Source organism: Carex rostrata, chromosome 2 (assembly GCF_964058835.1).
Source record: "Carex rostrata chromosome 2, lpCarRost1.2, whole genome shotgun sequence".
NCBI classification, from domain to species: domain Eukaryota; kingdom Viridiplantae; phylum Streptophyta; class Magnoliopsida; order Poales; family Cyperaceae; genus Carex; species Carex rostrata.
Genome location: NC_135919.1, coordinates 13,056,298 through 13,083,137, shown reverse-complemented (window position 1 = coordinate 13,083,137; position 26,840 = coordinate 13,056,298). Strand labels below are relative to the sequence as shown.

Here is a 26,840-nt window from a genome sequence, read left to right as displayed (position 1 = left end):
CAATAAAAATTACCCTATTGCGTATTTCCTCTCGCATCCCTTCTTCTTCTCGCATTCCTCTCGAGAGTTTCTCTACTGGTTCGGTGACCCTTTCGTCGTCCTTCCAATACATCCATCCACATTTGGATCCGGTTGTGTCGTCTCCTACCCAATTTTACCAACCGATGCTCTGGAACTAATAGATCTCCTTCGTGCACCGGCCAATCACATTGATTGTCATACACATGGAATTCACCACTCCATGTGTCTATGAGTGTTTGAATGTTGTAATAATAATTGACGAAGTCATTTGGATTCAAGTTCCTATAATGTTAACACATTAGTAAGTAATACCGTCCCTAATATGAAGTTTCAAATTAAATAAAACATAATTTTACCTTAAACGACACACCGCCATCACATGAACACATGGTATTCCGCCCATCTGAGGCTTCTGGCACTGACATTCCACCTCATGATCGTTCTTCACAATTACCTTGTACCTGCAGTCGCTAGACGTGTGCACCCATCTGCCATTATCCATGTCAAAATTAATCTTTTCGCCATGTGAGGTCACCATAAATTCATTATGGCCGAATGCAAGCGTTGACATTTTTTTAGTCTTCTCAATGTGCTTATCCAGCTTCTTATGCACGCGAGTGGAAAAAAGCTGACCCGCTGCTTGCAATTGCACAGCCGTCTCACTTCTTTTCTCAAACCAGCTAACACACTTGTAGAATGTCTCCTCAATGATTGCGGCAACTGGTAACCTACGATAATTAAAAATTACAATTAATTGAAGAAAACGTTAATAAAATATAGGAGGATTACAATATACAAACCTGCGAGAAGTTTGGAAGACATGGTTGAGCGATTCAGAACCATTGCTAGTCATTATTTCCCAACGAGATCCATCATCCATAGCTTGGTACACCTTCCATGGCTTAGGCAGTTCTTCCTCGTCATTTTCATTATATTTGCCACATGTATCCAAATAAGCCAACCAAGCAGTATTTCGCCTCCCGATTGCATCAAGTCCTTCTTGCAATCTTCTTCTCTTCTTCTTTTTAACCATAACCTTGAAAAAAGTGGAAGCTACCTTATCCTTAGTGTGCTTTCCAAAATTCTCAAACACATGTTGAGAGCAGTAGCGGTGAGCACACTCTCCTTTCTCCTCACACCAACCCAAATCATCTTGAATAAACACCTTTTTTATGCCCTTGTGTCTGTCAGATACCACACACATGTATCTATTTCGCCCAATTACAAACTCCCGCACCCACTTCATGAACCATCCCCAATTCTCAAAATCCTCGCTCTCTACCAGTCCAAATGCTAACGGGATTAACTGATTATCTGCATCATATCCGGTTACAATTAACAGTTTACCCTTGTATCTGCCAGACAAGAAACAAGCATCGATACTGATGACGGGTCTGAGGTGACCGACTGCGGCAATACATGGTCCCCATGCCCATGCTGCTCTCATGAAAAAACGATACCCTGGCTTAGTGGTTGGCTTTGAAACAATTTTATATTGGGTTCCCGGATTTGACCTTTTTATTGCCTCCAACAGAGGGACAATCAGCCCATAAGACCCCTCCCAACTACCAAAGGCCCGAGCAATTGCTAACTCTCTACCACGCCATAATTTGTTGTACTTTGGAACGATGCCCTCGTACCTTTCAGCGCATAAGTCAGCGACTGCCCGGATAGAAATATCAGCATTTTTTTCCAATGACAATTTTATACAGTTGGCGACCATAGCGGACGTCAACTGTGCATGATCTAACCTGGATGCCGATGCGTGACATGTGTGCTTAGCCACATTCTTCGTGATGGCCCAAGTATTACCAAAGCCTGTAGCCCTCGCAACCAACGCCCACCTGCACCGGGCGCTAACACACTTGTACCTCAACCTGGTGGTATCGCTGTGTGTATTTTTAATCTCCCTATTTTGTTTGATGTGCCAGTGGTTAATTGTATCTTTCATCTTATCCTTGTTGTCATATGTCATCCCCTCAGACAATTCATGTCTTTCTCCCTTTTATTTTACAAAAAAAACAACAAAAAATAAACAACATCAATTTAATAACAACAATTTAATAATTAAATTAAAATTAAATATAAATTAACAAACATACCTCACAAGTCGCAAAAAAAGAGCTATCGGCCTCTCCAAACCCTGATGTATCGTGAAATTGCTCAAACGGATGTCTTTCTCCACGATCCACTATAGGCCACTTCCGTCTACCAAGCACAGGAATACCAGTATCCTCATCACTGTGATCTGATACCCCACCGTCCCCATTATCATCCCAATTAGCCTCTGCCTCCATTTCTTCAGGATCATCGTCCGTATTGTCAGCATAATAAAGCCGTTCAGGGGTTTCAGATCGCTCCCTTTCAGATTGGACTCGGCTAGAGGACGAGGATGGAATCTGAGATCGACCCCTGTCAGATTGGACCCTACTAGGGCCCGCTACACACGGGGCCCGACTAGGACCTGCTACAGATGGGGCCCGGCTAGGACCCGTTACAGATTGCTCGAGCCCCAAACCCTGAGTCAACTGCAACAATTGCCTAGTATTCTGTCTGGAGTTATGTCTGGAGTTTTGTCTGGGGTTTGCTACAACATATAACTCCAGGAACTTGAAAGTCATATTCATTGTCATTTGGACATATAACTCCCAACTGCTATCGTCTTGTACCGGTAGCTGTTGGAACCAGGTTTGATTGCCTTGGCCAATATTGATTCTTGCGGTAATTATCAGTTCATAATTATGGTGGTCAATACCGAGTTGTTGGTACACTTCCCTATTTAAACCTCTAAAATCCAAATCAAGCCGAATATTGAACATTTTCGGCACTTGGTGGCTATAATAAGCGCCATTTGGTCCTTGTAATACTTCACCATCAAAATAACAAGCAATTCCAATCATAATTGGTTGAATAAACCTAATAATAAAAAATAACTAAATTAAAACAACTACAAAAAATAAATTTAAAAAAAAAAAGGATGAAAAGGAAATAAAACGTACCTATGCAGCAGCTTCGGTGAAAATGTGTAGAATGCTCTGCAGAACTGATTTTCTATATAGGGGGAATCTGCCACGTGCGCCGATCTGTTACGCGCACGGGTCATCCGTCCACCGATCTATTACGCGCACGGGTCGTCGGGAACGGGTCGTCGGGAACGGGTCAGTCCGCTGATCCATTACGCGAACGGGTAGCGACCCGTTCGCAGATCTACTGTGCGAACGTGGCGGAATCTGAATTCGGAATTAACGGATGGTATTGATTTAATTCTTATTTATTAGGGTGGTACATAAAAAAAAAACGGACCAATTATCAACAATCAATCATTATTTGAAGGTCACAATCTCCGAAAATAAACCCAACAACCCCAAGTGCTGTATCCACTAAAACCTCTTATAATTTACAATCAATCATTCAGTATACAACTTAATTATCGTTCGATTGCATTAAGATTCGGTAGACTAAATTTTAGAAACCCTATATATACCTCCACGGACACCGAACAAAATCATCCAATAGACATTTAACAAAAGCTGATAATTAATTTACCAGAAATGGGTTTCATTCAAAAGCGCCTGTTAGTTGCTGTGGTACTTGTCTTAGTTGCTACAACTGAGCTTGGCAAGGTCAGTGGAGCCGGCGAGTGCGGCAAGGTCTCACCTGATTCAATGGCTCTCCAAATGACTCCATGCGCACCGGCTGCACAGAACGCAAAGGTGGCGCCATCGCCCAAATGTTGCACGGAGGTTCAGACCATGGGCAAAAATCCTAAATGCTTGTGTGCCGTACTTCTTTCTAATGCTGCTAAACAAGCTGGCATTAAGCCGGCGATTGCCATTACAATTCCAAAACGGTGCAACATTGCAAAACGTCCTGTTGGATATAAATGTGGAGGTTCGTACAGTTTATATTTTTTTAGTTATACTTGATTTCATTAATTTGATTTAGTTTAGGTTTTCCACACACCCTTATTTGAGTTATCGAAAATACTAATTAAATTGCATTATTCCAGAAGAGTTTTAAATCATATGTATTACTTTTGGAACAAAAACTAGCTGGCTTAAATTCCACAAAAATTCAAAATGTAAATTAAATATGATCAATATTTTCCACATTTCGTTCTCATTTCTTCTTATGTGGGGTCTTGTCTAGTCAATGAGTCAACGGTCCTTCGTTCTCATTTCTTTATGTGGGGTCTTGTCCAGTCAATGAGTCAACGGTCCGATCCATCCATCAATTATTTTTGAAACATCATAACCCAAATCGAATCATGACCATCCATACTCTGATACTCGATCGATGAATATTCTTTGGCGAAATCATCACAACCGCGTTATTTTGTATAAACAAAGTTTCCCTAAGGTTTACAGATTTCTTTTTTAAGGTCAACAATCAAGTCTGCTTGTATATACCAAATTTCTCTCAGAATGGCCGCTCTTGACTTGTCGAGTCAAGATCATTGACTCAAAAGTCATGGTACACGACATTGGTTTGCTTGCTGTCATGCATTGGGTTCAATTTTCTTGGACGAAATTATTGACTTATCAAAATATTCCTAATCAATTGACACATGCAAGAGACTTGTTCAAAGTAAACACATCAATTAAATTCATTGCCTGGTTTGGAACCTGGAGTGACTGCTCTTTTGTATTTGTTCGTACTTTCGATAACTCAAATAAGGGTGTGTGTGCCAAATAAGGTTTTCCACACACCCTGTTGGATATAAATGCATTTGTTCGTACATTTTATATTTTTTTGAGTTATACTTGATATTCATTAAATTGAGTTAGTTTATTTCCATTTCATTAATTTGAGTCAGTTTAGGTTTGTCATTCTTTTGTTAATATTTTTCCTTTTATAAATGCAGCATATACTCTGCCTTGAAGGACTGTCTGGAAGAGAGATGCGTGTTGTTTAGAACGGGAACAGATAACAGAATTACATTATATCTATGTTTACTTTTGGCTTCTAGTACTACATATGAAGTTTCTGTAATATTATAATTGAATAAAGTGCTATATGAAGATATATAATAAAGTTTGGATAGTGTGTTGGAATTTACTTAATTATTACTATGTTTCATGGCTCATTTGATTTGTTTTCTAAACATGCATGCATTTTATTATTAATTACTATTGACATATCCCAAAAAAACAGTCACTGTATACCCATATAAAATTTTAAAATGTGTTATGGCCTTTTAATTTATGTTTAGTTACATTTTTTTTTTAAATCATATTTAATTATAGATATGTAATAAGTTAATAACAACCCCTAATATCAATCGGTGCCGGATCTCAGTATGAATTTCCTAGTTGAAGACGGGGAGTTGAGCCATCTCCAGAATCTGAAGCATAGAAGGCCCCTGATCCACCTGATCTCTCTCGCCACCTCCTCCAGCTCTATATAATAGCCAATTATTTTACAGTTAGTTACAGTAATTGAGATAGCAGCTGTATTATATATATTGCGATGCCTATATATAGGAACGTAACCAGCCAAGCAAGAGCTGATCTTGTTGTTGCCAAGGAAGAAACACAGGATTAGCTTTAGGTCGACCATCACCGGATTGAAGAAATGCAGTCGGAGCGGTGAAGGAGGCTGAACCTGAGACTTCCAGGTAAGAAAGCTCGATCAATCCAGTTTTGTGGAGACTGGAAGTGAGATATGCACAATCGGAGTGTTTCCAATTAGGGAGGGTGAGGTAATTTGGAAAGAATCAGTAGCCATTTGTGACAATTTGTGAGTGCTGGTATTCAATTGGGAAGAAGAAAAGCTTTGATACCATGTAGAGAGTTAGATAAAGAATGGAGATAATCTTGTATTTCTTTATTGAAAAATCTCAAATCAATCTGATACATAATATGACCTATATATAGGCATCACAATACAATACAGCTGCTATCTCAATTACTGTAACTAACTGACCGTATAACTAAAGCCTATTCAATATTACACAAATGTCCTTCACATAGCTGTTGCTGCTGGTGCCTATTTGGTTCAATAGATCGACTTCCCCCGCCTCTGTCTCTATCACACCTCCTTCCCTCTATCTGTTTCTGACGACACTACCAACCGCCCTCTTTCTCTTTTGGCTACTGTGGTTTCTGCCGAAGTGCCACAAATCATACTTGCTCTTCTTTGTTGAGGCTCTATCAGAGCTGTCACGGCCTCTTGCCGAGCAGCTCAACCCTTTCCATCCGAGCATCATTTGAGGTCACAGGACATCCATTTCTAGCCTCAACACATAAAATGCAAATTCCATCCGATTCTGATGCATGGCCAACATGACCTGGGTCTTGAATAAAAAGACTAACATTATCTATAGATAAATGTTATGAGTAGACAATACTCCCTCAGTAATGTGGTTTGTCATAAAACTTGAAGGTATTGGAAATTTAATATCAGGATTCCATTTACATAAAACTTGAAGGTCTTTACTTCACAAGTAACAATCTCATCTGATCAAACAATAAAACAAAAATAGAGGAGAGTTATAGCAAAAAACAAAATGCAGTGAGACATCGTACCTTGACAGAATCAGATATCGGTATGAAGCATGATAATCTTTCCAGAGAAAGTGTCTCATCAATTTTGCATGCATCAATACTTTTTAGTCCTTATATTAAATAAAATTACACTACACTAGATATACATATCTCCATTTTTATATTATGCACGTAGTTGTCCTGATCCGCCAATGACTAAGATTGAAAGATAAATTTTCGAATTGAATATCAACCCTCCAATCACGTAATATGTCTTCTTTTGATTGAATATATCTATTTTATGTATAGAAGTCTAAATGTAATTAAAGATATACTCGCCACATAGACTGTTACGTGATTTGTCACAATTAAAATTGAATGAATATCTAACGATTTATTTCTTTATTTCTCTTTACAACTATCTCCAATTAATGCAATTAAATTATTTCCTTATTTCTCCATGTTCTATGTTTCATTTATCCTCTTCCTCTATAGTTTTGCAGTAGTCCATATAACTTTGCAATCCTCTTAGATATATAGTATAAGAGGAGGGTTCAAATGCCTCCATTTTTTGTGCCTCCACCATGCCTCCATTTTTTTAAAACTTTAATAACTCAAAATTTATAACTTAAAAGTCAAAATAAAACTTTTGGATATGATCTACGTCATTTTATTTATGCACATGTAAAATATTATGACATTTCAATTTTATTTTGATTGTCATAATTTTGATTGTCATCAAGAGCTTGTAAAAAATGCATTAATATGGATGATTTATAGACGTTGATTTTTGATCTTATTGATTCACATAAAAACAAAATTAAAATGTGATAATTTTTTATGAGCACATAGAGAAAATAACATAGATCACATCTAACGGTTTTATTTTGACTTTTAAGTTTTAAATTTTGAGTTATTAAAGTTTTAAAAAATGGAGGCATGGTGGAGGTACAAAAAATGGAGGCATTTGAACCCTCCTCATAGTATAATGACAATATTAATATTTTTAGAAATGTGTATAGCCCCCTACAATATAGTTTGAATGGTCTTTCTAGATGTTTAGGGCCCGTTCGGCAGACAACAGTTCACCGTGGGAAAAAAAAATTGCTCAGAGCTAAGTTTTTATTCCCACGGTGAACAGTAAAATCCAGTTCAAAATTTTTGATTCCCACACCCATTTCTATTCCCTACTGGGCTGCCGAACGGGCCCTTATAATGTGGAGACGTTTAATTAAAATATTTGATTAGAGAGAACAATATTTATGTAAAAATTATTTATTTCACACATATATATATATATATATATATATATAGGCTGTGGCTAATTTGCTGCCGGCAACATTTCTGCCGGCGGTGCTGCCACGTTTTATTTATTTTGTGATGTCCAAACAATAAATCCAAACCGTTAGATGTTTAATCTATACTATAATCTACTTGGAGACCAAATTTTATATTTTTTGGAATTTTTTTTACTATTTATTAAGCTGGTTTGAAAATCGTTGATTTCAATGCTGCAGAAATTTACTGAAAACAGCGGTTTTCAAATTAGCTTAATAAATAGTAAAAAAATTTCAAAAAATGTAAAATTTGGTCTCCAAGTAGATTATAATATAGATTAAATATCTAACGGTTTGAATTTATTGTTTGGACATTACAGAATAAATAAAACCCGGCAGCACCTCCGGCTAAAATGTTGTCGGCAGCAAATTAGCCGGACCCTATATATATATATATGAGTTAGGCTGGGGTGCTATGGATAGCATAGAGGCCTCTATGCTACGGCTCAATATTTGACTTTTCAAAATCCAAACGGTCGATCCGAACCGTTCATCTTATTCTCCATATTAATATCTGCTTGGAGACCAAATTTTACATTTTTATGAATTTTTTTACTATTTATTAAGTAATTTACAAAATTGTTGATCCAACAGTGGCTGCACAAAACAGTAAAACCGTTGGATTAGCGATTTTCAAAGTGGCTTAATAAATAGTAAAAAAATTCAGAAAATTATAAAATTTGGTCTCCAAGCAGATATTAATATGGAGAATAAGATGAACGGTTCGGATCGACCGTTTGGATTTTGAAAACTTGAATATTGAGCCGTAGCACGGGAGGCCACTATGCTATCCATAGTGCTAAATAATTAAAATAACAATATGAATATTTGTAAAAAAAAATTAAATACTAGAGTTTTGTAGTAGTCCATATAACTATGATAGTCATGATGCGAAAATTTTAAGGATATTTTGAGGTATTTTTGTGTGGGTACGGTTATCACCTACCAAAAAACAAAGAATTAAGGAGAGAACATAAGAGCAGAGGAAAAGATAAATGTCAGTCTCAGCTATCGATATAAAAGTAGACGACATGAGATTTAGGATTTTTAAACAACACAACGTTAACCAATCATGCACTAGGTAATAAAGCATAACCTTAAAGGTGCGTTTAGGTGCCAAGAAATAGCAAAGTTAGTCAAGTTAACAACTATTCTGTTGATTATACTATTACTAAAAATAACATTACAAAATATTACTTAAACACTCACACTATACCGACTACTAAACATACTACAACTATCCTATAACTTAACTACTACACCTTAACTCAAGAGACAACTACTCCATAGAATTTGTCTTTCAACATATTCCAAATTCAAATTAATGATTATCTATGAAAAGATAACTATTCTTAATACTTAAGTTAGATCAAATTAATATACTATTCCGCTAACCCAAAATTTAAATTAACATACTATCCTCACTAACCTCATTCTCAATCAAAACACACTTAAACGAAACTAATTAATCAGCGCTGATTGTTGATTTGATGTTCCGAAACTCGGGCAAGCGCTGATTGCTGATTAGAGAGAGCAGTTTGATTTTGAGTGATTGTTAACTGCGTGTCAATTGTTCTTATTTATTTATCTATTTATATTATTTATGAGGCTTTGGGATGGGCTGGGTTTCTCACGACTTGATGATCCAGCCCAAACGCAGATGATTACTAGCCTATATTTTTGAAGAAAGTGAATACGCATCAATTGAAACTTGAAAGTGACAGACAGACAGAGTAACAATTAATAAGGAATAGGCTAGCATGCTATGCATAGCATAGAGCCTCTCCGTGCAACGGCTCAGATTTCGAGTTTTCAAAATCCTAACAGACAATCCAAACCGTTCATCTTATTCTTCATATTAATATGTGTTTGGAGACCAAATTTTACATTTTTTGGAATTTGTTTACTATTTCTTTAGATTTATTGAAAATCACTGTTTTCAGCAAATCTGGACCATAAAAAACAGCGATTTTCAATAAATCTAAAAAAATAGTAATAAAATTCCAAAAAATATAAAATTTGGTCTCCAAACACATATTAATATGGAGAACAAGATGAACAGTTCGGATCGACCGTTAGAATTTTGAAAACTCGAAATCCGAGCCGTTGCACGAAGGGCCTCTATGCTACGCATAGCACCGTAGCAGGTTATATATATATATATAAGATATAGAGTTAGGTGTTTGTGTTATTTTTTCTAAAAATATTTACAACAAATTTTTTTTTCATCTGTTATACCTCAAATTGAGAGAAAAACCGATTCTATTGATTACAATGATACAAAGTTAAACCTTTCAACTCCGATATAATTTTATCAACCAAACACAATTCGATTGAAAGTTTTCTTTTCTTTCCATTTCCTCCATTTCACTGCTCTACATCCAAACAAGATGTTAATAAAACTTGTGATAGTACGAAGGTCAACCTACCCAAATTTGATACCACACTGCCCGTTGGATTTCTACAGTGCTGCGGAGGCTGTCTTGGAACCGAATCGTCTGCCTCTTTGGGGACAGGAAATTCCTGCCCTCAGAGTCACTGCAGAATGGGTTCCCATATAACTCTAAACCCAAAACTACTCTAACTCTAAACTCTTTAACAGTAACTGGATCTACTTCGCAGTAACTGTGGGGGCAGAAATTTCCTGCACCCAGGGGTAGTGTTTGGTAAACGGGCCGGGCCAGGCGGTCCGGGCAAAACCCGGGCACGGGCACGGGTAGCCACGGTCACGGGCGTCACGGGCACACGGGCAAAACGGGCCGGGCATCACGGGTTTTTTTTTCAAAAATCCCGCCCTGCCCGTTTAATACCCGTGCCCGTCACGGGTTCGGGGGCAGGACGGTCCGGGTATGGGGGGTCGGGCGGTCCGATCCGGATCTGGATTTTTTTTTTCTGTTTTTTTTTAAAACAGAAATAAAATAAACAGAAATAAGAAAAAAAGAAATAAAAAAACAGAAATACAAAAAAAAAAGAAATAAAATTCAGAAATAAGAAAAAATATAAAACAGAAATAAGAAAAACAGAAATAAAAAACAGAAATAAAAAAAACAGAATTTAAAAAACAGAAATAAAAAACAAAAATAAGAAAAACAAAATTTAAAAAACAGAAATTAAAAAACAGTATTTAAAAACCAGAAAAGGGGGGAATTTGGGTTTAAATTTTGAATTTTAGACCAAAAGTAAAAAAAAAAAAAAAATCTGCCACGGACACGAGCACACGGGTTCACGGGCACGGACGTCACGGGTACGGGTTACGGGTACGGAGGTCCGGGTTCTCACAGGTATTTTTTCAAAAAACCGGGTCCAGCCCGTTTAATACCCGTGCCCGTGTACCCGTGCATACCCGTGGCACGGGCACGGACACGGGCGGACCGGTCCGGGTTGAGCCCACGGGGGCATTTACCAAACACTACCCAGGGGTCAGGAGATCTGATTCCGGCTGCCTTTACTTCCCTTTGGCCCTTTCCTCCTCTCCTAATTATTTCTCCGCAAATGGCGAACCCGAGAAGAAGCACACTCCAAATCAACACAAACCCGACACTCCTCCCCTCCTTCTCCGACCCGTCCCCTCCGCCTCCCGCCGCCCTCTCCCGCTCCCTCTCCTCCCTCGGGCACTTCCTCAAGAAACCCACCGCATTCCCTTTCCTCCTTTCCGTGTTCGTGCTCCTCACCTGGCTTTCTCTCCGCTTCCACCATCCGACCTCCCTTGCAGCCGATCCCGGCGGCTCCGTCGCTGGCAGCGATTTGGATGCCGACGCCAACCTTCTCAGGTTCAGCCTTGCCGAGTTCCCTTCTCTCATTTCCAAGGACAAGAGGGGTTGGTTGGTCGATCCTATCGCAGCTGCACGTCAGGCTGGGCTTAATGGTGAGCTCAGTTTTCTTGAAAAGATTACCTTTTTCGTTCTGAACTTTTGGTGGTACAAGTAATTTAAGTGAAATGCTGTGGTGATGAACTAATATTTATTTGGAACGTGCAAAATCGAATTGGGAATGATGGACAAATGATTCTGCTCTAGTTTGTCCTCTCTTTCATTACTATGTGCTCTAGCTACCTTTAAAGCATTAGTTTCCAGGAAATGGAAATCATTATATCTGTAAATTCAGCTGCTTTGGCATGTATAAACTGCCAGAAAGGTTCAGATTCATATTATTAGGCTGAGTTCACTTGTGAAATAAGAGCCATCTTATTTGTGTAACTGACTGTTACAGTAATAGCCTGAATCATGGCAGACAACTCTAAACCAGACAAACCATTAGCAGAGTTGAAACTGTCATTAATATTGGCAAACTGACAATTATTGATACTTTCTTCGACAATATTTTATAGATAAATTTACTAATGATCCCACACACAAATGCAAAAATACTTGCAGTTTTTCAATTAAAGAGATAACAGGTTGAATGCCAGTGATTTTTTATTAATTTAGAATTTTCATTTTAAGCTTCTAATGGCTCGTGCATAAGTGATATCCCAATTGTGTGGAGCATTTTTCATGCATTCACTGCTCATCCCTTCTCTCCTTTGTGGAGCATATGGCTTGTCATTTCTTTGTTTGCACTGCTTGATCTTTCTCAAATGAAGTTCTTCAACTCATATGCAACTTTAAAAATGTTTTTGCAGGAGGTGCCCTTGATTGTTCTTCTTTGCATGTAGGCCAGATCAATCCCGGTGCGCTCAGGGGAAACCACCGGCACCACACTTGGAACGAAACTTTCCTGATTTGGGGTGCTGAGACTAAGTTTAGGGTAAGTCTTTGCAACGCTTATTATTGTTTTTATTTGCCTTCTGTCACCTTAAATTCAAATTTTTGTTGGTATCCAAAGTGTAGGCCAAGGCATCAAGGATATAATAAACCTGAAGAAATAATGTATGAAAATATTTCAACTAATGATGCCAACAGGAATGCTAAGCTGAGGAAGAGTTGTAATGGCCTCATTTATACCAATAATTACAGTTGCCATACCATTTGCTCCTCTCTTTAACAACTTGTTTCTACTCTCTACCTGGTGACCGGTATGGTAAACGAGAGAACTTGACTTGGACATCGGAGCCTAGGGTAAATTTTACTTAAGTTGTCAGTTTTTGTAAACCCAAACAATGCATAAAAACCAAGTAAAGATAATCCCCAAAAAGACAAATGCAACTGCTAGTTTAGTACCACTACAGGCAGATCACATCTTAAAATGTGAAATTATTAAGAAAATAATGTTTTTGATTCCCTTGCATGTAGTTGGAAAATCTTAACATCAAAGATAAAGGCTATGCTGAGGTCATCATAGCGGCTGATGAGGTTGCAATAGTGGCAAGCCCAAGTGGGACTGCACATGCCTTGGTAAACATAGATCGAGTGAGATTCACATCTTTTCTTGGCTGCCAGGATACTAAGATAAGCCCTAATAGCTCAAATACTGACTTCAAGGTCTGGAAAGATCTCTAGTGCTGAATTTCAGGTAAGTTTCCTTTTGGTAGCATGTACTTCTGACATGTGTACAGTAGTGGGTCTACTACGGAGACAAATATCTAATTTTGGCACAGTGTGAATTTTAGTTGTCTTTTTCAATCTTTCAGAATGGTTAAAGTTCTATGCCTGGCTTTTGTGATTTCAAATGTAGTATCCATTGCTTCTGTATTTGACCATATGGTATTCTTCACAATTATGTTTATTGTTTTGTTGGTTAAGTAGATACAAACATATGTATAGTTCTTGATTCAATAAAAAAAATATAATGTTGCGTTGCAAAGTTTGTGAACCTGACAGTTCTTTGATTCTGTCAAATAAACAAAGGGGTAACTATAAGTCTTCAAACATCTGTATCCACAAGTTGTAGAGTGGAATTCTTGTAAAGGAGGGATTGTGTGTTCCAAATACAAATGAGTGACAGGCCAAGCATTTTTTTCCGCAGTGAACAGTCATCAGTAGGAATATCAGGCTTTAAACCTTCTCTTCTAAAAATTATATAGGGACAACACACAAAATTGTTTTCTATTTTTCGGCCTTTATTAATTTGGACTTCATGATATGCAGATCCGCTGTGCATTATTTGCGAGCAAGATCATTAAAACTTTGCGAAAGCATCGCCTAGTCATAATTATGGTCTTAATGTCACCCTGATGTTAATTATTGTGGGTAATAAAAGGCCGCGCTGACAGGATTTTAATGCTGGAAATATAACACCTTTCTTCGGGTTGTTAGATAAACCTTTATTTTGCTATGCCCTTCCGCTCTTCCTTTGGCAAGGGACTATTACAAGCTCTACCAGTTATCGCTCTTACTGTGGAATAGTCTGATAGTGCTCAAGAAGGAGGGGTTTGCACCTTCAGACTTCATAATTCTTTTGCAAAGTGATTGTGCTCAACCACTTTGTAATTCTTTTGCACTCGCATTGTTGGCTCTGTTAGAATCAAGTTTAGATTAACTCGAGTCTATCCTAGATGTCATCAATTTAACTTATTAATCAAGTGATTAATGAATAATTAGTCATCATGATAAAACTGACATGTGTGTTTGGGAATAAAGGCTTGGTTGTTGTTGTTGTTTATGAGTGTTCTCATCCAGTGTGCTTATAGCAGGCTCTATCACTCAATACATCCAATTCCTGCACATGCAAGTTTCAATCATCTGTCTTTCCGTAGGACTTGTATAACAATTTTTTTATTTATTTTTATTTTTTAAAGTAAAGCCTATAGGCACGCACACCACACCCCAATTATGCCCCATGCAAAATCGAACTCATGTCCTACTGTGAGAGGATTAGTGCCTTTATCAACTGCCCATGCAGCGGTGACACTTGTGTGACTGCTAATTGCACTACATCAGAGCCATTACGAGATTGTATTTTGAAACAGTTTCTTTTCTATTGCATGTCATGTGTTTCGAAAAAAATCCAACCGATCATGGCTTACAGATCTGGCGCTGTGATATTTTTTAATGATTAAATTTTCTGAATTTCTGTTACGGACTGAATCTGTTAAAATTGTATTCACAGTATGCATATATCGATCAGGAATACATGGTATAAACTTTCGTTTGAAGATTTCGTTAGTTTACAGTACACACTTATTTTGATGGATGATTCTAATAAGAATTGCTTTATTAGATATTGTTATTAATGGATTTGTTTCCTCTGGAATTTATTGTTCCCTAGAACAAGGATATACTAACGCTATTAGAAATTTCAACGATTTGACCTTGTGATGATGGTTAATTTTTTTGGCCATAAACGAGAATCATTTCCTGTTAATATATAATTCATTTTTTTATTGCCGGCGCCAGTTCATGAGATACGGAATGCTCTTAAATTTGCTGGCACCGTTTTGGGAAACTTTTCAATATTATTTCCAGCGACTTTTTGTTATATTTTTTTTTATATAAAAACAAAGCACAGACTCAAACAGGAAACAAATTTGCATAAAATAAAATTTAATATGAAATGAATTTACAGATTCCTATTTAATTGCCCATTTCATTTTTCCTGTATTACAGAAAAAGTCAAAAAAAAAAAAAAAAAAAAAAAAAACATAGCATCAACGGTTTGTTTACTAAAAGATGTACGTTCTCGTTTCTTGTAGTGGTTTTAATTAACAAATTCATGGCAGAAAGTAATGCCATGTGTTACATGTGTATGTGAAATAAATTCATGGGATGCTGTTTATGAAGAATTGAAACTTGTTAGAGTGATAAATCTTATTATGCCAATCTTATTTATTGCTTTAGGATTGGATAAATCTAATTTCATCACGAAGTAGAAAAGGAATTAATAATCATAGTAATTATGATAACCAACAAAGTGCTTTACCATGATTATACAGTTTGCTTTTATGTAAATAAAATGAAATGAGTGAGTCTATGGTACTATGCATATCACGGGTTGTTACCGTGCTACGGCTCTATATTCGAGTTTTCAAATCCTAATGGTCGATCCGAACCGTTCATCTTGTTCTCCATATTAATATGTGTTTGGAGACCAAATTTTACATTTTTTTGAAATTTTTTTTACTATTTTTTTAGATATTTAGAAAATCACTTGATCTGAAAATTATGGACCATCCAAAAACAGTGATTTTCAATTAATAAAAAAAAATAGTAAAAAAATTTCAAAAAATTGTAAAATTTGGTCTCCAAACACATATTAATATGGAGAACAAGATGAATGGTTCGGATCGACCATTAGGATTTGAAAACTGGAATATAGAGCCGTAGCATGGTGCCAAATCGTAATATGCATAGTACCATAGACTCACTCAAATGAAATTAGATCTTGTACCTAATTTTTACGCAATAATTTTATATTGTCCAAAGGAAGTTAAATTATATTCATATTTAAGGTTGGATCTTGGATGTGATCTTAAGGGGTTTTATATTAGACATGGTATGTACTATATGATTTTTATACCCCCCCCCCCCCCCCCCCCCCCTGTTTTTTACCTGGTTTATACTCGGTGGTTCCTACGGCCTTTTTTTTTTAATACCAAAAAAAAAATTATAAAATAATCTCCGATTTTTTTTTTTTTTATACATGCCCCGACCGCTGGGCTGTGGGGCGGGCGAAAATTCAAGCAAGCCGCCTCATGCCCGGGCGGTTCAACTCTATACCAACCCGCCCCAAGGGTAGGCGGTCCAACTTTTTTTTTTTTTTAAGATATTAATATTTTGATTTAAATAATTTTGTGAAGAAAAAATTGTTTAGAGTGTATGCCAAAAACTAAAACATTTGACATATTTATGAAGTGATGTCATAATTCTTTATAACTTTGATTTTTTTTTTGTGAACTTTGATTTTATTTGTCAGTTGGATGTCACAAGTCTAAATATAACACTAATTAAGGACTTGGCATTTATTCAAAAATTTTCAAGCTCTGACAGCTTGTTGATATTCTTCTCTTTTTTTATGGTACTAAAACAGTAGTTTAGAGCTACTAAAATATGTTCAAACATCAAATTAGATCTCTATCCATGCACAAAGTATCCTAGACTAACCTCTGGTATGGTATCAAGTCCAAACTCAGCAGCCAAGCGCTAGGCAAAGGCCACTGGTATAGTGCAATGCACTAAAAATATCAAATTTGACCTTTGCTGGTAAATCAACAAGTCTGGACTGATACAGGGACCAAACTGCAAAAGTGATTGCACCATCATGTAGAGCATTCAAAAATACACAGAATTGATATAAATTTCAACTTATTTGGATTTTTCTACAGTCAGTTATGAATTTTGAAAGTTTAATTTTCGAAAAAACTTTAAACAGCCATAACTTTGGCTAGGAAACTCGGATTTACGCGTATGAGCACTTTTCTGAAAGGGGAGGACGAGAAGGATCCGTTTTGCCCGGGTGGTACACTAGGCATTGTCGTATCAGAAGCATCATAATTTCAAAAAAAATGTCGTTTGGAGCCTCAAAAATCCAATTTAAGTTTTCATTCAACGGTAGGCATTAAAAAACAGCGATTTTCAAACCATCTTAATAAATAGTAAAAAAATTCAAAAAAATGTAAAATTTGATTTCCAAGCACATTTTAATATAGATTAAACATTTAATGGTTTGGATCGGCTATTTGGACTTCAAAACTAGAGATATGAGCGTGAATTAAAACGCCCTGTTTAATTCACGAAGTAGCGTAGCCTTACTCTACATGTATATATATGTATATGTATATGTATATGTGTATATGTGTATATGTATATGTGTATATGTGTATATGTATATGTGTATATGTGTATATGTATATATGTATATATGTATATAAAGAATTACGACATCACTTCATAAATATGTCAAATGTTTTTTTTTTTTTGCATACACTCTAAACAATTTTTTTCTTCACAAAATTATTTAAATCAAAATACTAAGATTTCTAAAAAAAAAAAAAAGGCTGTCCGCCCACCCCTGGGACATTTTTTTAAAAAGAAAAAAGAAAAAAGAAAAAGGGGTGGACCGCCCACCCCTGGGGCGGGTTGGTATAGGGTTGGACCGCCCGGGCATGAGGTGGCTTGCTTGAATTTTTGCCCGCCCCACAGCCCAGTAGTCAAGGCATATATATAAAAAAAAAATCAGAAGTTATTTTTATAATTTTCTTTTTTTTGGGTATTAAAAAAAAGGCCGTGGTTCCTACATTCACTTTTTAACAAACTTCAAGTAACTGCTGTGATATTTTGTTCTTCTATAAAACTTCTTTCATTATTATTTTCCAGTAAATTTCTGATCCCTCTCCTCCGTTCTTTCCACCAAATTAGAAAGATTGCCCCCCCCCCTCTCTCTCTCTCTCCTAATTTTCGCTCTCACTTCCCTTGTCGCTCGCATTTTATTCTCTTCTCAATCCCTTCCCTCCGACGACCTCTCCTCACAACCTTCTCTCCAAACCCATTAGTTTATTGGATCGATTCAATGCCTTAAAATTTAATTTTTTTAAATTCACAAAAATGAGATTTGGATTTATTCAAATGAAATCCATAATAATGTTCTACTCGTTAAACCGAGAATTTCAATATGAAGAACGTGGAAAACCTCCAAACGGTTGATTTTATATGGATTTAACGCACATTTGGGTCCAATTTGGGTGTGTTAGATGACAATCTCACCAGTGGGGACCACTGTCATAGAGCCACCATTTGAATTAATTTGAATTCCTCATTTAATGTGACCCCTTCATTTTGGGTACACCCATGCCACATAGACCAAAACATGAAAAAGCCATGGGCTCACCATAAACCAAGCATATCCAAAAAATAAAATGTAACAAGAAGCATTCTATTGGGTCAATGACATGTGGGACCCCTTTGTAAGATTCTTCTCCCTCATTTGTTATCTGAAAATTGATCTAAAGAAGATGATTTTTAAAACTACAAAATTAAAGAGAAAGAGTGGCTTATTCTCACGAAGCAATCAAGAGAAAGAACTTGACCTGTTTTTCTTCAGAGAGGGGCAACCTAATTTTCAGGAGGGCAAAATCAAAATCAACCTATTTTTTCCACTACTTTGAAAAATCCAGGGGGACAGCTGCCCCCTGGACTACACTGGGTCCACCCCTATTGAACGGGTTATTGATAATGATGGATCTGAACAACGAAGGAGTGCTCTGCCGGGCAAAAAGAGATGAGAGAAAGAGGCAATTTGGAAGAGATATGAGGAAACGATCTGAGAGAGGCGATTTGGAGGAGATCGAAAGAGATGATCTGGAGATAAGAGGAGACGATATGAATGGTTTTATAGTATTTTCTATTGCATTTTACAATATTATGTGAAGAGGTTTACATCCACTTCCAGGCGAAAGGTGTTTCACCCAAAGTTCTCAATCTCACAAGTGGTGAGGCGGCTGATGACACTGGGAGGCGAAATTCGCAAGTTTTTATTTCTATTTTTCTTTTTAGTGCTTATTTACAGTGCATTAAAGGGGGGCTTTAGTGTAGTAATTTTGAAATTTGTTAATGAAATGGCTCAATTTTATCGTTATTTGATTTTTTTTTCACTTGATCTGTCAGGGTTTACAGTGTCGATTAGTTAGTTTTATAGTATCTATGTAGTAGTGTTATAGTATGAATTTGATCAGTTTCTTCCTGAAATGATGAAATTTTGGCGCATTTTTATTTGTTTCACTTGATATGTTTAGGTTTTAAAGCGTCGATTTATTATGTTTACAGACTGGATCAGTTAGAGTTGCAAATTTGTTGCTCTGACGGATCCTGATCGGTTAGAGTTACATATTTGTTGCTTCTAGCGGATTCTACCTACTAATAGATTTACAATATCTATACTATTTTACATGATCTGTACAGTATTTTACAGAATCTATCTAACAGTATTACAAGATATATGCAATAGTTTACATGATCTATACAATAATTTATTTTTTCCTTAATTTGCTTTAATTTGCAATAGCTTACATGATCAATACAATATGTTTGCTTTAATTTGTAAGGAGTGTTATGTTTGTTGGAAGACAGTTATGTTTTTGTGTATGGTTTTGTTTTACAGTATTAACCTTATTGTTTTACAATATTCATCTAGTTGTTTTATAGTATCCATCATATTATTTTACAATATCCATCTTGTTATTTTACAGTACCATCTTGTTGTTAATTTTACAAGATATAGACGCATATATAAAATATTAAAATTTTGAAAAAATATATTACAGTATTAACGTTGTTGTTTTACAGTATGTATCATGTTGTTTTATAGTATGCATCTTGTTGTTGTACAATAACTATCTTGTGATTTTACAGTATCCATCTTGTTATTTTATATTATTTATCTTTTTATTTTATAGTATTAATCTTGTTATTTTTTTTTAGTTTATAAATGCATATATAGAAAATAAAAATTTTGAAAAAAAAATTACAGTATCCACCTTGTTGTTTTGCAATATCTAGATGTAGATATAAAAAATTAAAATTTTGGGAAAAATTTAAAAAAATAATAATAATTTTACAATATTCTTTACAACATTTTATTTTACAATATCAAAAGAGGTATTTTACAGTGTTAGAGAACTTCTACAAGTGGTCACAATGGTTCCGAGTTAGTTGGAAAGCCGTTAGAGAGCTTCTAGAAGTAATTCCAGTGATCCCAATCAAAGTTGGCAAGTGGTTCAAGTGGTCCGCGTGAAACCTCGTTAGTAACTAATTCTGGGACTTAAAAGTCGCAACTTATGAAAAATCATATGCTTATTTTACAGTAACTGTTTTGAGGTTAATATAATCTAGTATTGTATTTTACATTATCGTTGCTTATTTATCGACAGTGATCCTAATAAAACTGCGTTAGCAACTAACTAACTCAGGGATCACTTTTCAAAAATTGCGACTTGCGAGAAGATTCTGTACTTATTTTAGTAAGTACAATATCATATTGGATTTTATAGGATGCAGTATGTATTTTATTGTATCGGTACTAGTTAAATAACATTTAAACTTAGATACAAATTAAATACAATTCACTGAATACAATTATTCGCTTCCATGTAATATATCCAAAGATATCGGATTGAAATGCCTTGATATAAGAGACTTGCTAGTCTATCGGATAAATTCTAGCAAGATCGTTTTAAGTATTATAAATTCGCCCAAAGGAGGGTTTATAATATTTATGTTGGTGGGCTTATAGAATTTAATTTTACAAATCTGGGCATGATCAACGAGGAATTGTAAATTAGCCCAAAGGAGGCTTTAGGACCTGTTCAATAAGTCATATTTTCCATGAGAAATTTTAGGACAAGTAAGTTTATATAAAAAGAAAGAATCTTTGTTAGCGTTCGTCTGTTTCTTTTATTAGGGAATAAATTTCCTTCCGAATGACCTAATCACAGCTGACAGCTGGGAATTTATTTATTTATGCTCAGACTTCATTTTTCTTTTCGCACGGACTAGATACCTTCTCTCTCTTTCACTGTTGTCAATTTGTCATGTTTGCTTAAGTATCTATTTTTTTCCAAATATTGTTGTTCTTTTACATATTTTTATGTGAAAGAAATATGAGTGAGGCCACGGTACTATCTATAACCCACTTTATTATGTACTATAAATTTAAATTTTTATTTCTAAAATCTAAATAGTAGATATGAACAGTTTATCTAACCAAATTTTACATTTTCTAAATAGATATAAAATCATTTGATTTAAAGATTATAGACCATTCGAAAGTAATGATTTTTTAACTTAAACATGTATTGTACTTCTATCATGCCTTCATTTTGTAAACATCAATAACTTAAAATTTTAAAAAATCAAATATCAATATAAAATTATCAAATGTGATGTATATTATTTTCTCTACATGCACATAATTTTTTTTATCACTTTTTGATTTAGTTTTTATATGAATAAATAAGTTGAAAAAACAACATTAAGAACTTATCAATATGAATGTATTTTTGCAAGCTCTTGATACCGATCAAAGAAAATTCGAAATGTTGTAATCTTTTATGCATACAAGGAAAAAATAATATAGATCAAATCTAACGGTTTTATTATGATATTTGACTTTTAAAGTTTAAGTTATAAACGTTTAAAAAATGGAAGTATGTTGGAGTCACAAAAAATTAAGACACTTGAATTGCTAAAAAATATAGTAAAAATATTCCAAAAACGTAAAATTTTGCTTCTATATATGCACATTTTGAAATGGGGTAATGTTGAGCGGTTTGAATTGATTATTTGAACTCTGAAAATGAGAATATGTATTCTTAATACGGACTAAAGTGCGGTATCTAGCACATCCTCACTCAAAACTTTACTTAAAATATTTGAACTTTGAAAATGAAAATATGTATTCTTATACGGACTAAAGTGCGGTATCTAGCACATCCTCACTCAAAACTTTACTTAAAATATTTGAACTCTGAAAATGAGAATATGTATCCGTATACGGACTAAAGTGCGGTATCTAGCACATCCTCACTCAAAACTTTACTAAAATTGTAACTAATATTTTACCTTTCTGTGTTCCATCATTTTACAATCTGAATTTTTTTTAGCAACTTTTTAGTTTATTCGACCTATTTTTATTAACTTTATTTAATCTTTATTCTAGTTAATTTAATGTTAATAACTTAATATAAATAATAAAATGTGAATATATATACATATTACAAAACAAATCAAGGTTTTCACAACTATCATTAGAGTACAACTTCACATTTATTTCAACACATTTCTAATGTATACTCACAAATATGAATTTCCAAATTAATTTGTGAGTTCTCGTAATTGTGAAATATCATCCTGTCGTAACAACCAAACATGCGCGCAGCCTTTTTTTTTTTTTTTTTTCATAAACCTCCCTCTAAATATATGAATTTAGTCATAATTAATGCTTCGCGTTCAAATTAAGAAGACGTTTTTGAAGAACAAAAGATATATAAATTGGAGCTCTACAAACGTATTTTCTTGCTCCTGAGGACACGCTGTCGTTTCTTTCAGAAATTTCATATATAAGGATATCATTAATTACATATGCAATCATACGATGATGAAATTAATTACGACGAAATAATGCCATGCTTACCGCGTATACAGCACAACTATTTCCAAGCCCCGACTGGCCGACTCCCTGAGAATTCATGGGAAGGAGAATAATAATATGCTTTGAACAGTCCCCTCGCAGGGACGCACTGGCGCATCGGATTCGTATCCTCTGCATTAACTCAAAAGGAATATTTTGAGTTAATGAATCCTGACAATCCAATATGTTTTAAGATTCGTGCAAACTAGATCCGCACTAATATTAAAGACCCTCTATATCATAAACCGGAATCAAATTGGCTCCATTTAAAATCAGACGGTTGAGATTCATTAACTCAAAAGATTCCTTATTGAGTTAATGCAGAGGATACGCATTCCTGGCGCATCCCCTTTACAAAGAGGCGAACCGGATGCCCCCTCAATGTTTTACTTAAAACAAGGTGTACAGGGATTTCTCGTGAGCTAAGGAGGGGCTGGGTCTGGGTTGACCTTCTCGTATCTGGATCCCCAGATAATACCTGGTAGACCGAGTCTGTGAAATCACAGAAATTACCTTCTGGGGGAGGCCTTTGCTGCTTTGCACCTCTGTATAAAACTCAATACAAGGTCTCATCCGAAACCGAAAGGTGTGCTCTGCTTTGTTGGTGCTCGGTCCCCCTCCTCCAACCACCCACTCTCAGTCCAAATATTAGTTCTCTCATTTAATCAGTTTAAGGTTTTGCGGACATGGCGGAGCACTTGACTCAAGACCAGATAACGGAGTTTAAGGATGCTTTCAGCTTGTTCGACAAGGACGCAGATGGTGAATTATCTTTCCCCTTTTCAATTCATTTAATCTTTGATTGCGACTGGTCTAGTTTCTGTTTGAATGAAATAAGATCAGCTTTATGTGCTCGTATTTATGAATTTGGAATAGTTATTATGTACTTGGTGCCAGTACTACGATCAATTAAGAGTTCTGGTTTTGTCATTCCTGATTTGGGAGGAAGAAAGTACTCTCAATTTGTACTGTCAATGTATACGAATTGCAACTCATTCTCAATTTCATTTGCTGTGCAGGCACCATCACGACCAAAGAGCTGGGGACGGTGATGCGCAACCTGGGCCAGAACCCGACTGAGGCTGAGCTCCAAGAAATGATCAACGAGGTCGACGCCGACAACAGTGGCACAATCGATTTCAAAGAGTTCCTCGGCCTGATGGCGCATAAGTTGAGGGACAAGGAATCCGAGCAGGAGTTGCGTGAGGCATTTCGCGTCTTTGACAAGGACCAGAACGGATTCATCTCTGCTGCTGAGCTGCGCCATGTCATGACCAACCTTGGCGAGAAACTAAGTGATGAGGAGGTTCAAGAGATGGTCCAGGAGGCTGACACTGATGGCGATGGTCAGATCAACTATGAAGAGTTCGTCAAAGTCATGATTGCCAAGTGAGCATTAGTTTAACAAATGACTTTTTTTACTGTTCACGGTTGAACCAAATAAATTAAGTCATTATCCATCAGGTTGTCTTTCATTTATGGTCATAATTGGAGACTATTTTGGTTCCACACGGGCATTTCTTTTTCAATGCTGGGAAATTCCTTTTCTGTCCTATACAGCTTGAACATTTTGGGATGGTGTAATATATTACCCAGTTTGAGTGGAATAATATTATATTGGCTAATTAAGTAACGATACATTTAGTTATGTTGGGATCAAGAATAGTTATTTAGAAAGGTTGAAAAACTTTATTTGTCTGCTGATTTTAAATGACCTTATCAATGCCTTTATATGAACCTTTTAAAATTCAAATATAATTAATTCAGACTCTTTTTTTTCTCAACTTGTAACTCCACTTTGTTTGCATTGCTGGAAGGAAACTTTTGTTGTCAATTTTTTCCATCTCTTTTTACTCTTTAAGAATTTTATTTATTATTGATTTTAAAAAAAAAAAGAATTTTATTTATTATTGATTTTTAAAAAAAAGAATTTTATTTATTATTATCAAGTCTCCTGTACACAGCAGGTGCATGAGTTAGCTGACAATTTTATAGAAGGCAATTAACAAATTGGCATTATTATTTAAGCACTTTACTCGTATAATAGAGTTGACATAGAGAAAAACTATTGGAGTGTCACGTTTAGAAAATGCACATCTAGAACGTGCATTCCTTGTGTTCTAATTTTTAGGCAAATTCAAACATAAATTAAATAAATTCGAGCAATATCCTGATTCAAATAAATTTATTAATGCTCTTTTCAACTTGCAGGAGAAGGTTACAAAGGGTGGACACACAACAGGAGCACAACCATGGATCCAGTAGCCCCTCTACTAAGAAATCAAAGTGCGGTCCTAGCAAGTGTAACATTTTATGATCAGCAAATATCTCTGCTGTACATGGCCACATTCAATGAGTATTCGTTTTGTTTCATCAGAATATGAAATTTGTAATAATAATTGAGGCACCTAGCTAACCCAAAAGCCGTGTTTTATGTGTTCCTGTTTCAATTTTTCCATGCATTTGTGTGTTTCGAGAGAGAAGAGTGTGTGAGCGAGTGGTTATTATTTTCCCAAATGTCTTTGTACTGTTTCCTCCTTGAGATGCAAGAGTTTAATCCGTAAGGTAAACTAACACAATATCTAACAGCAAGCCATTTTCCTGACAATAAATTTTACATGAAAGGGTGAAAATATTTATATTTGGATCACATATAGTATAGAAGTTTGTAAAGTTGTGTTTCAAGAGATTTTTCATAGGCCACTTTGCTCAGGTCTGAGAGCGAAAAAAAAAAGGCCTTCAAAACTCTAAGGGTGTGTTTCAGAAGAAGGGAGTGAAGAGGAAGGGAGGGGAGAGGAGAGGAGACCGGATTGTCCAAGCAAGTTTACTTGCTCGTAACTTGAATTTTGGAGAGGAGCCAAAGGAAGGGAAAGAGATCCAAAGAAAACCAAGATACAAAAATGAATTTCATTCCCCTCCAATCTATACCCCCAATTTGGAGGGTAACTCCCATCCTAACTCCTTCCATCCCTTCTCTTCCTTCTCTCTAAATTTGATTTTGTGGAGCACACCCTAACAGCCGCCTCTCTCGTCCACCCCCTACCCATCCACACACCTTTCCATTCAAATTCATTCATCTCACTTCTTTTAAGTCTCATCTCGACATAGCACTTCTCGCTCTCTCTCTCTCTCGGCTCTATTTTTTCGTACATCTTGTAAAGAGAGAAGAATGAAGGAGAGAGGAGGGATCGGAGCCGAGAGTGCGGTATCATCACAGCTTAGAGCATAGAGTATTTACTTTCATTTCAATCAGAGCGCAATGGTGAGCAAATTCGATTGTCGGAGTGCGACGATGACCAAAAAAGAGCGGATCTAGTCGTGGAGAGAAATGAAGATTAAGATAATAGAGTAACTAAGAGTACATATAAGTAGGTTTAGAGGATTTCGTGAGAATAAGAAAGTAGATCTTAGAATTTGAATTATTTGACTTATTGTAAATACATTTTTTTTATCAATAGAGTTGTTAATAGACATTTGAAGCCACGGGCCTTAAAAAATATATTTATATTTGGGCTCGAGGTTCCGAGGATTAAGCATAGTTAAAATCATATCTATGTACTTCGATATGATTTTGCCATATAGTTTAAAGAGCGAGAGCGAGTCATAATTACACGTGACTCGCGTGACTACGTGTCGTGCTGTGCCAAAGTTTCAAAAGATGATCACGGCACGTAACATGCAAGTCACGACACGTAACTGATACGCACACCGTGCTGTTCTGTACTATAATTTTACCGTTCCATAACGGAGGCTCCGTCGTGTCATTTTTTCCACTGTCACCACTTCTAATTTCAATTCTCTACTGCACTTCTCTCAAAAATTTAGGAGGCTACGGAACGAGACGTGTAATTTCTCCCTCTTGTTAATCATATTATTATCTTTAGAAATATTTTTAGTAAATTATGCGAGTGAGCCTCAAGTTTGAAACTTTACTTCTATTTTTTTTTGTCCAGACATGATATTGACTCGTATTTTTGTCCAATAAAAGTTTCAAATGCAT

The 26,840-nt window shown here is 35.8% G+C and overlaps 3 protein-coding genes across 4 annotated transcripts; all 3 read left to right on the top strand.

Moving 5' to 3' along the window:
* Nucleotides 1-3,455: 3,455 nt before the first annotated feature.
* Nucleotides 3,456-5,084, top strand: LOC144575883 (uncharacterized). The gene is made up of 2 exons (XM_078326138.1): nt 3,456-3,912; nt 4,886-5,084. Exons 1-2 carry the CDS (start codon nt 3,573-3,575, stop codon nt 4,900-4,902), a joined length of 357 nt encoding a protein of 118 aa, XP_078182264.1. The 5' UTR covers nt 3,456-3,572; the 3' UTR covers nt 4,903-5,084.
* Nucleotides 5,085-11,272: 6,188 nt separating this feature from the next.
* On the top strand, nt 11,273-14,381 carry LOC144575954 (RmlC-type cupin). Of its 2 annotated transcripts, XM_078326233.1 has the most exons (4): nt 11,273-11,708; nt 12,465-12,589; nt 13,075-13,294; nt 13,870-14,381. In XM_078326233.1, exons 1-3 carry the CDS (start codon nt 11,336-11,338, stop codon nt 13,279-13,281), a joined length of 705 nt encoding a protein of 234 aa, XP_078182359.1. In that variant the 5' UTR covers nt 11,273-11,335; the 3' UTR covers nt 13,282-13,294; nt 13,870-14,381. The 2 variants fall into 2 exon arrangements, with proteins under 2 accessions (XP_078182359.1, XP_078182351.1); XM_078326225.1 differs by lacking the exon at nt 13,870-14,381 and having other exon boundaries at nt 11,274-11,708; nt 13,075-13,585.
* Nucleotides 14,382-23,245: 8,864 nt separating this feature from the next.
* LOC144575872 (calmodulin-6-like) lies at nt 23,246-25,376 on the top strand. The gene is made up of 3 exons (XM_078326128.1): nt 23,246-23,602; nt 23,860-24,229; nt 25,052-25,376. The coding sequence occupies exons 1-3, from the start codon at nt 23,527-23,529 to the stop codon at nt 25,155-25,157; spliced, it is 552 nt and encodes a 183-aa protein (XP_078182254.1). The 5' UTR covers nt 23,246-23,526; the 3' UTR covers nt 25,158-25,376.
* The last annotated feature ends 1,464 nt before the right edge of the window (nt 25,377-26,840 follow it).